General features: G+C 42.5%; 1 protein-coding gene across 1 annotated transcript; it reads left to right on the plus strand.

Annotated features, from left to right (window-relative positions):
• Positions 1-2742: 2742 nt before the first annotated feature.
• On the plus strand, positions 2743-8808 carry CKS2 (CDC28 protein kinase regulatory subunit 2). The gene is made up of 3 exons (XM_005883080.2): positions 2743-2963; positions 6423-6550; positions 8476-8808. The coding sequence occupies exons 1-3, from the start codon at positions 2905-2907 to the stop codon at positions 8526-8528; spliced, it is 240 nt and encodes a 79-aa protein (XP_005883142.1). The 5' UTR covers positions 2743-2904; the 3' UTR covers positions 8529-8808.
• Positions 8809-10543: the final 1735 nt, after the last annotated feature.

Raw genomic sequence — 10543 nt, forward strand, 5'->3', positions numbered from 1 at the left:
GGGGGCCATTCGTCTGTTTACATGTATCCTCCCAGATTCGCTTCCCCCTTTTCTTTCCATGACTACACCAAATCCATTCAGCATTCTCTGCATATCGCATGTTTCCTCATGTCTGCACAGTGCCAATCTCTCTATTGAAGACAAGAGACAGTATACAATAGGTTAAGAGGCCTAACGCTGGAGTAGGGACCGTTTGGGCTCAAATCTGAGTCTGTCACTTACTTGCTAAATGGATTTGGACAAATTCTTGTTGTATTAACCTAGATCTAAATAGCAGATTATAGGAAAAACAAAGTAAATTACCTCTCAAGAAAGCAATTACTCAAATACAGCTTGTGGAATGTCCCACAGGCAAAAATGACTTGGTTTCTCTGATAAATCCATATTTGAAAAGGTAGTGTCAGGGGGGATTGTTTAGACTAAAAGAGACAAAGAACAAATTCAATACATTGGCCCAAGTGTAGATGTAGATCTAAACCAATCCTCCATAAAAAGGCATGCAATCAGGGAATCAATCTAAAAGAGGTGTCAGAGAATAATGAGAAATTATAAGTGTAATGACATGGTGCTAAATTTTTTAAAAATTGCGATGTACACTCTAAGGACAGAGACAGACACAAAAGTACCATCTCAGAGTAAATGGGCATTATATTTGGGATCTTTTTAAAGATATTCTATCAAAAAAGAGGGAAATAGATGAAACAAGATGGGCAAAACGTTTATTGCTGACCTGAGTAATTGGTACACAGGATTTGATTATACTATTGCACTTTTCTGTTTGAAATGTTCCACAATACATCTCTCTAAAAATACATCTCCGAGGAAGCTTTTCTTTCCCAGCTTCTGCCAGAAAGTTAGTGATTTCCTTAATCACCTCCCTTAGCAGTTTATTCACATCTTTACCATTACAGCACATGATGGCGCCCAGTTATTTAGGCATCCATCACTGTTACTTAAAATTCAGTGCTCATCATGTGCCAGGGCCTGCTGTTCAGGACACAGGGCGGTGAACAAGAGACGGCCCTCTTCACCGGCCCACGTGGGGGCCGACCAGAGCCCAGCGAGCCTGCCACAGAGCCAGGGAGGGGCGGGACACGGGAAGGCGGCTGAGGAGGGAGAGGAATGGGGGGAGCAGGCCCCCAGAGCACGGGATTGGAGAAAGCTCCGCTGGAAGGCTGGAGGGAAGGCCCCCCTGGTGTTGGGGGGCTGCGGGCCCATCTATGCTCTCACCTGTGCAACTGAAGCTGAATCAAGCTCCAGTTACTACAAAAGTAACACATGCACATTTTGGGAAACGTGAAAAATACTAAAATGTTCACTTCCGTTACCTAAAAATAACCACTATACATCTTGGCTTTTTTTTCTCTTCCAGCAACTTTATTTAGGTTTCAATACTAAGAGCCAAGAAGTTAAAAAAACAAAACAAAACAAACACAACACTTTTAATCCCATTGTACAGAAGTGTTAACTTAAAAAAAAACAATTCAAACCTGTAAAGACTTTGTGTGCGTTTATTTGAGCCAAACTGTCGACAACTGCCAGGAAGCAGAGTCTCAAGGATTGGCAGTTTTTCACCTTGTTTTAGACATTTACAGTCAAAGGGGGAGAGGTAGGTGGGTTACATGCAATCCAGTGGTGATGGATTAGGGGCGGGAGGAAGCAAAGGGGGGACACCTCCGGGATTGGGTGGGTGCAGGATAGCTAACAGTCAACATTTAACTTGATAACAATAACAATGAAGGGATTTAGGTCTCGGTCCCAGGCCCCCAGGCACATTTGGTTTTGCCCTGAGGGGTCCGGAAAAGGGGATTTACAAGTTATCCTGACATTTCACAGGTATGTTATCTTAGAGGCAGACAATCGGCTCAGTTAAAGAAACTGACCTTTGTCAGGGAAGGCACCGGCCTAGGACGTGACTGCCCCCATAAACTGCTTTTAGTTGAAGTGTTAATTTCAGACCATCCTTCCTGGTTAATTTGGTCTTTGCGTTTGCAAGACGGCCATGCAGGCTTCCTCAGCCTGACCCTTTCCGCCCACAGCAGTAAGCATTATTATTATTATTCTACCGACACTAGAAAAGCGCCCACATACATGCCTGCCCTCGGGGCTGCTATCCGAGGTGCGCAGGGCACGGGAACACCTTTTCCCAACGCCTGGCCTCTGGGCTGGGCCCGCCTCCGCGTCAGCGCACCACCGGGCCGGGTGCGGGAACGTTCCCCGCGGCACAACCTGGGCTTCCCCGCGTCCCTACCCCCAAGCCCACTTGGTCCCCTCTCTCCCCCAACCCGGGCTTCCCTCGGTTTAGCGTGGCCATTCTGCTTGCCCACTCCCACAGACCTGGGGCACGCCACCCCGGCCAGGCATCCGGGTATTGCGCCAGCCCACCAGCGATCGCTCGGCGGGTAGTCCCGCCCCGGTCTCGCCAAACCTCGCGACATCTCACCAGTTCCGCTGGTGCGCCGGCCTAACGGCACCGCGGACCAGGAACGTTCTAAACCCCTACGCACGCGCCCTGGGGCCCTCAACGTCCCCGTCTCCGCCCTTCCATTCACGCCCCTTACGTAAGGGAGTGCCCCGCCTCCAGGCCATGCCAATCATCTACTTCTTCCCTGGGGTAACCTCGCAACAGGCTTCTGAGTGGCTGATCCTGGGAGTCTACGTCGCGGAGTCGCGGTGCCGATAGGTTGGCAGCCGGCTCCGCCTTACCGCATTTTGCACAAAAGGTGATTGGTCGGCGTCGCCTTCCAATCAGCGGCGGGCTGTCGGATTCAAACCGAGATCGTTCCGCTTGTGGTCGGTTGGTTGCAGTCGAGTCGTTTCCTCGGCCGGACGCGGACGGTTGGTTCGCTGCGCCCGCTGTTCCCGCCCCGTGGCTGCCCTCCGCGGCGCTCCTCTGCTGGCAGGATGGCCCACAAGCAGATCTACTACTCAGACAAGTACTTCGACGAGCACTACGAGTACCGGTGAGCGCCGGCCCGCGGGCTCCTCAGCTAGGGCGGCCGCCGGCTCGGGTGAGGCCGCACCGGCCGCCGCTCTTTGTTCGGTGGGTGAAACGGCTGAGGCAGGGGCGCGGATGGGGCGGCTTCTGATGCGAAGCCGCCGCCTTAAAGGGCAGACCCGTCCTCGGCCTCAGCCGCGTCGGCCCTCTGGGCTCTGTTTACATAGAGGAACTACGTGGTTTTGTGTGTGTGTGTGTGTGTGTGTGTTTGCTTTTGCTGTTAATGATACTAAAAATGACCTTGAGGGGGAACCCCCGAAAACTTGGCATATTGATTGGGATTTGAAAGTGTTTATTGGGTGACCTACGTAGCGTTAGAGCGTTAGCCATGGTGACCGAGGGAATTATTCAAGGGGCTTCCTTTTCTGACTAAACAGAGCTCGGGTGGACGTGGGGCGCCTTTTCCAGCCGGTGCTCCGGCCGCACTTCGCTGTGGGGAAGCTGGGGTGCCGAGTCTTGGTTGCTAAATTAATCTGTGAAATTAGCACCTGGCCTTGCGGGAGGGAGGAACGCGGCTTCCATTGGCTGGTCTGCGGCCTCCCTGGGGCGTGGCTTCCGAGACCTCCGGGAGCGCCCGGGAGCCTCGTCCGCGGCCGAGGGGGCCACGTCTGCTGCCCCTCCAGTTAGATCGCTGAGAAGGCTGTTTAGGAAGAAAGGACGTTGTGTTTGGCGCATCGCTCTCTCCTTGGAAATCTGTATTCTTAGAAGAAAAGCGGAGCGTTTTAGAGATTAGTAATCCTGCATTGTTTCATATTCTCCAACCAGAAAAAGTTGCCTTTCTGGATATAAATATGAAGTGGATTATCTTATTTTTACATAGTAACTACATACTACACAGTTTTCTGTAATATGATGGCACAAAGCCCAGCGGCCATAGACAATGGGCAGAATGTAAACCGTATTACCCATCTAAATCTGGAAAATTAATTCTGAAACATAGGGCTCCAAGTAAATTGACATTTTTTGGGTCTTCTGGCAGTAGTTTACTTTTTAGTTTCAATAAACCAACAATCATTGATGAGCACTAAATAAGCCGAATTTACTGAGTGGTTTGTGTGTATTGTATAGAAGAAAATCCTGTCATAATTGAAGTGATCTATTCTAAACCATTATTAATTAAAGATGACGATCTTTCTTGACCAAGCCACTTGCCTTTATAGGAGCAGAACCGTGATTAATATTCAGAGATACTTCTAAAGGCACATCGATAATTAGTAATACAATCAGAGGTGTGATTCTAGGGAAGTTTGTATATGGTGGTGCAGCATGCAATGTGGATTTCAAGTGTTTATTTTTGCCAGTATGCAATTATCTACATCTTTGATTTTTTTTTTTTTTGTGAATGCAAACTTAATTTCCTTTTTTAAAAAAACTTAATTTAAATTTTAAAAAATTTTGTTAATCCTCACCCAAGGATATTTTTCCCTTGATTTTTGGAGAGAGTGGAAGGTAGGGGTAGAGACAGAAAGATCGATGTGAGAGAGACACATCAACTGGTTGCCTCCTGCATGCGCCCCAACCAGGGCCGGGGATAGAGCCTGCAACCCATGGATGTTCCCTTGACCGGAATTGAACCCGGGACCCTTTGGTCTGTAGGCCAACATTCTGTTGACTGAGCCAAACCGGCTAAGGCAATTTCCTATTTCTTTTACTTAACTTTGTAAATGAACTTCAAGGCTTAGTACTGTTAAGTAACACTTGGAACAAGTATTATAAAATTATATGGATTTAAATTTATAAACGCTGTATATTAGTATTTTAAAAATCCTATCCACAGCTACTTTCAAATTGCATTTTGTAGCACCTTTGTTGTTTATATTTGTCTTTACTTTCCTCCATGAAAAGCCCATAATACTGAAGTAAACATTGAGTTTTGGAAGTAATTTTTCTTACACATAGTTAGAAAACATCTCCATGAAGTGAACTACAGGTAGAATTTTCTTATAAGTTTGAAGCTACTTATTATAAATTGTTCCTTTATAATCAAACATCTTGATGGTGAGCCTGTTTCTATGGTTTCTGGAGAAGGTAGGGGTTGTCACTTTTTTGTAAATAACATGTTGATACATTTATGTAGGTATACTTAATAAGAATACAGATCTAGTTAGTGCAAAATTTTCTTTGAGACTAACAATGTGATAGAAATAAGATAACCGGTTATTTGCAAAACCTTAAAAGTAGATGTTAAAGCAGCATTTTAGGAATGAATGGAGGTAGCTGGTATTAATCACCATGTAGTTCACAGGAATTGGTGAAATTTTAACCAACTATGATAGTAAGCATAATTTGACTTGACCTCATGACAGTCTAACAACATAATACAACTGTATTAGGCTCACTTTTTGTTATTTAAATAATATGAAATTGGTAAAGATTAGTCTTATGGATGGGTTCACTTTTCCTGTGTGCCAGAAAGTAATAAGATTGCCCCTTTCTCACCCCCAGGCAATGATTCACAGGTTTAGAAATACTCTAAAGATAATTTTATTACTATTAAAGAGGAGGAGAAGTGAAGATTTGTGTTTAAGAATTTAGCAAAGATGTATTAGTATGTTTTGACACAGAAGAATATTGCACACCTTCCTAAAAAAAAACACAAAAAAACAAGTTTTGGGTATAAGTCAGTAATTTAATGGAAAGCTGAAGTGTTTTTTGCTTTTGATTCTAAACAAAGTATAAAGCACTTTCTGGAGTATACAAGGATTTGTATCTACTACAAATCTATAATGTTGAGTAATAGGAAACCCAAATTAACTGTTAACAAATGAGGCTTTTTTTTCTCCTTATGTAAAAGGCTACATGAGGCTCAGGTGATAGCTCTAATCAGGGACCATCTTCAATTTGCAATTGCTTCTGTGGTCTTAGATGGCTTCTGTAGCTCCTCCCTGCTACAGTCTGCTTCACAATCAACAGGAAAGAGAAAAAGAATTGGGCATGTTCTTTGCTTTTGAGGACACTTTCCATAAATTGTCTATTTTCTGCTTATATCCTATTGCCCAGGACTTAGTCACATGACCAAAGATAGCTGCAAGGAAATCTCGATTTTTTTATTTTATTTTTTTCATGAGTGTATGTCCAATTTAGTTAGAGGGGTCCTATTCCTGAAGAACATTGAGACAACTAGCAAACCTCTGCTGGGAAAAAAAAATCCTAAATAAAATGCCTTCTAGGTTTGGACTGCATAGTCTTACCTTCCTAACTTTGAACGTAGGACATTAACATCAGAACTAAAGGTAGTGGAGATTATAGTCCTCACGATAGACACCAATTCACATAATATGCTTTCAAGAACATTGAGGACAAAAAAAAATCTCAAATTTTAAGTATTCTAAAGATGCATGTGTAAAGTGATCATAATTGTAAAAAAGGAATATTTACCAACAGAACACTAATACTTGGTTACATTGGTTATGTCTTTCAACAGGCATGTCATGTTACCCAGAGAACTTTCCAAACAAGTACCCAAAACCCATCTGATGTCAGAAGAGGAGTGGAGGAGACTTGGTGTCCAACAGAGTCTTGGTTGGGTTCATTACATGATTCATGAGCCAGGTAAATTTTGTTACTTGGGAAAGCATTAACTGAATAGTAGCAATTGTGGTTGTTGACTTTTTAGTAATATTGGTATTCAGTGATATCCTAAAGTAACTGATAAGTTAACTATTTTTGAATGAATGATTTCTTTTCCTCCCTACTCCAATTTTATATTAAATACCAAAATTTAAATAATGCATTTTTCTTTCCTGCAAAACGTCACTTGAGTCAAAATATAAGCTGTTCTGTTTTATTTTTAAACTAGAGGCCCAGTGCACAAATTTATGCATGGGTGGGGTCCGGCCAGCCTGGCCCCAATCGGGGTGGATGGGGGCCAGGCCTGCTCCAATTGGCCCCAATTGCCCCATTAGGGCTGGGCCAGCTGAGGGGAGGGGCTGCTGGTGATTGGCTGGCCGGCCCGCCCCCGTTCAGGCAGTTCACTGGCTGCAGTGGGTGGCATAGCAACCAGTCACCTGGTCATTACAGTCCCCGGCTTTTTATGTATATAGATTTGTGTCATTGTTAATACCTTAAAGATTATGCCATAAATATTTTTAGAATTATGGTATCCCATCTTTAAAAACTAAGAACTTATTTTAAGATAACTTACATGTCCCTTAAGTTTTATGTATAGAAATTTATGCAATTTGAAGTGATTTGTCTTTTCCTTTAGCCTTCTATCAAAGGATAATTGGTATCAACCATATTTAAGATTCAATGAGATAACATAGCCAGTGAACTCAAATTTATGAGTGCTTGTTAATTAAGTGGTATTTATCAGAGTTTTCCACATACTAAGTCAGTGGTTCCCAATGTGGGGCACACGCCCCACAAGGGGGCAATTTAATTTTTAAGGGAGGCAATTTGAGAATGAGTTATTAACAGTGAATTTTTTGCATTCCTTATGGTTCTAGGGGCCTCATATACAGTATATAAATATATAGTGGCATATTTATGCATTTCAATTCTCTATTATATGTTTTGAAACTTTATTTGCTATTTTTTCATATCACTTCATATTATTACTGTTTTTTTAAACAATTTCTTAGTGATTTCTTCCTCAGTACTTCAACTGTTCTTTTTTCTCTTTCATGGATGCCATGTTCTTTGGTTGGAAGCTTGTTTAGACCAAGTTAATGGCCTTTTAGGCTTCCTAATGTGAATAGTTCGCTTTTTGAATAATAAGTGTATGTCATGTGAGGCGGGGAGAGATCAGGATTTTAGACAATGCTTAGGTGGGGCATGGCCAAAAAAAGATTGGGAACCACTGTACTAAACCTTTGTGGGGTTATATTCTATTTATGGGTTATCAATAAATCTAACTTCAAGGATTTATAATGCTTTCAACAGAATACAAAGGCATGTTGCAGAACTGCAACTAAAGCTATCTTGTTTTCCACTTTTATTAAAAGCAGCAGCGTCAAAAACTTACAACCACATAAAACTTTAAGAAAAAAACTTAAAGATACACAACTTTCTTGGGATTAGGGCATGTAATCATATTAGAGTTCAAGAGGTGTTTCTCCAGATAATGCAAAAGCAATAGAACTTAACTGGATCCCCAAGACATGCAGATTTATAAGCTGGTGGTTTTTGAATGAGGTGTTAGGTGTCTTTGCCCCACAGATAACTTTTCTCTTTATTTTTCACTGTACTTGAGATTCCAAAGGTAAAAACCATTCTTTCAAAGTAGTTTCTCTATTTACCATCCCTTTTCTCCAAGGTGAGTAAACACTGGGGAAATAGTCTCATTATCAGGTTTTCTTCTGTTTACTGTTGGACAGTGACTTTGAAGCAAAATTCATTTCAGCTACCTCAATAAGTAACATTAGTTGACCATAGATTTATTTTACTTTATTTTGGTTCAGTTGAGAATTCTTTGAATTCTGAGTGAAAATTAACCATGTTATATTAAAATGGTATAAAACATTCTCTTTCCACAGAGCCACATATTCTTCTCTTTAGACGACCTCTTCCAAAAGATCAACAAAAATGAAGATATCTGGGGATCGTCAATTAAATCTTTTTCAAATTTAATGTATATGTGTATATAAGTAGTATTCAGTGAATACTTGAAAAATGTACAAATCATTCACCCATACCTGTGCATGAGCTGTATTCTTCACAGCAACAGAGCTCAGTTAAATGCAACTACAAGTAGGTTACTGTAAGGTGTTTAAGATAAAATTTCTTCTAGTTACTTTTTCTCTTAAATATAAGTGCCTGTTTGACTTTACCTGTTACTTTTGTTTAATAAAGTTTGTATGTTGCATTTATCACTGTGAAGTTATTTGAACTTTATTTTAAGATTAATTCATCAGTAGAGGTTGGATGGTTTCAGTTTTACAATTTTAGTCCTGAGCAAATAAATTTACTTTAAATGGGTTTAAAATAGCTTGTTGATGAGGGTACCATTTAATTTACTAATGAAGAAACCAAGAACTAGGGATAAATTTACTAAAGTAGATTTTATAGCTCTATTATTAGTCTAGTTCACAGAGAATTGTCTAGAATCTCCACTTGAACAAGAAGAAGTCCAACTCAATACTCTGGGCTGCTTCCACTTACCTAAGATTGGCCACATCTAGTGGCCTTGGGAGAAACCACTTAGCTCCGTTTCTCCCTTTCCATTTGCCAGGTGGGGTTGTTTTCTATAAAATATCACAGCGTTTTTGGAAGTTCGAAAGCACCCTTAAAAAAACACCACAACCTTCATTCCATATGTATTCTGTGACTGTAAATTGCCTTTTAGCTGCTTGGGAAATAATTTAAAGTTAATGCAGTCTCTCTTCATTGGTATGCTGAAGAATCCTTTTAAATGAGCTATGGTAAATATAAGACTGAAGTTTGGTGGTCCTCTGTCTCTTTAGAAAGGGGTGCCTTTACACATGAGCACAGTAAAGACTGGAGCAGTCTAGAACTTCCTGCCCCCAGGGACCCATCCACTAGAGGTCCAGGGTTAGCAAGTGTCAGAAACATCCAGAGCTCTGGGTCTCTGGGTCCATTAATTCTAAAATTCTTCCCAAATATGCCCAAGTAGGTCCCTTCTCGAACCCTATTTGCTACACTTAACTGTTAGGAACTCTAGTCCAAGTTCCTCCTTTATCTTCTCACTAGTTACAGGTGTCGGGTCCGAGCCCCTCTGCTGGGTCTCAGATGGAGAAGTCATGAGAAGTTGTAGGTGTATAAGAGTGAGTCTATTGTAGGAGCTAGTGGCCATATAGCCATCAGATAAAACAGTTCTTCGTAGTGAGTCCTGCACAGGTAGCTGCACACGGGCTAATACAGCTTTCCCACAAAGCAGCAGCACCTCTAATGGCCTCTGCACCTACAGCTATTAGTTGAGCAGCCGCATGCTGTCTCTAGACTCACAGCCTCTGAGCTGCCTGGCTCAGCAGCTTCTTTCTGGTAGCTACATCCCCTGTGCCTGACCTAGCACACTGGCTGGTCAATGACACGTATTATACTCCTTAGAGGAAGGCCAGTTGCCAACAATGACATCAATCATTTGGGTTATAGAAGTGCAGTGACCCTGACAGTTGTGCTTGCTGTGCACCTGCACATAGTCCTTGGACCTGTGTATGGTATCTCAGCCTTGAACATTCTGATTACTAGTCCCAGGCTCAGAGTGGCCTTGATCATCCGGTGCACTCTAAACAGGGTCCCCACAGCAAGCCAACAGAACGATGCCAGAATTGCTAAGCAAGCATTGCATCTAGGGCAGACCAAAGAACACAGAGGGAGCAGAGAAGTCCCCCGTCCCCAGCCTCCGCCATTGACTACTATGGCCAAGCCCTAGCCCTCTCCAGACCCTGGGGTTTTGGGTGTGTCCAAGCATGTTTAATTAACCTGTGGGACCCGAGCAGAAGAAAACCTTAAGAATGAGCTATCTGCATTTTTCCTGCTTGAAATACTTGGTAGTCACTCAACCCTTCTCAGTGCAAGGCACAGGTTTCCTAGAATCAACCCCTATGGGTGAATCAGCCTACACTGTCAGCAAGCTTCCTCCGG

Source organism: Myotis brandtii, unplaced genomic scaffold, assembly GCF_000412655.1.
Source record: "Myotis brandtii unplaced genomic scaffold, ASM41265v1 scaffold760, whole genome shotgun sequence".
In the NCBI taxonomy this organism is placed as follows: Eukaryota; Metazoa; Chordata; class Mammalia; order Chiroptera; family Vespertilionidae; genus Myotis; species Myotis brandtii.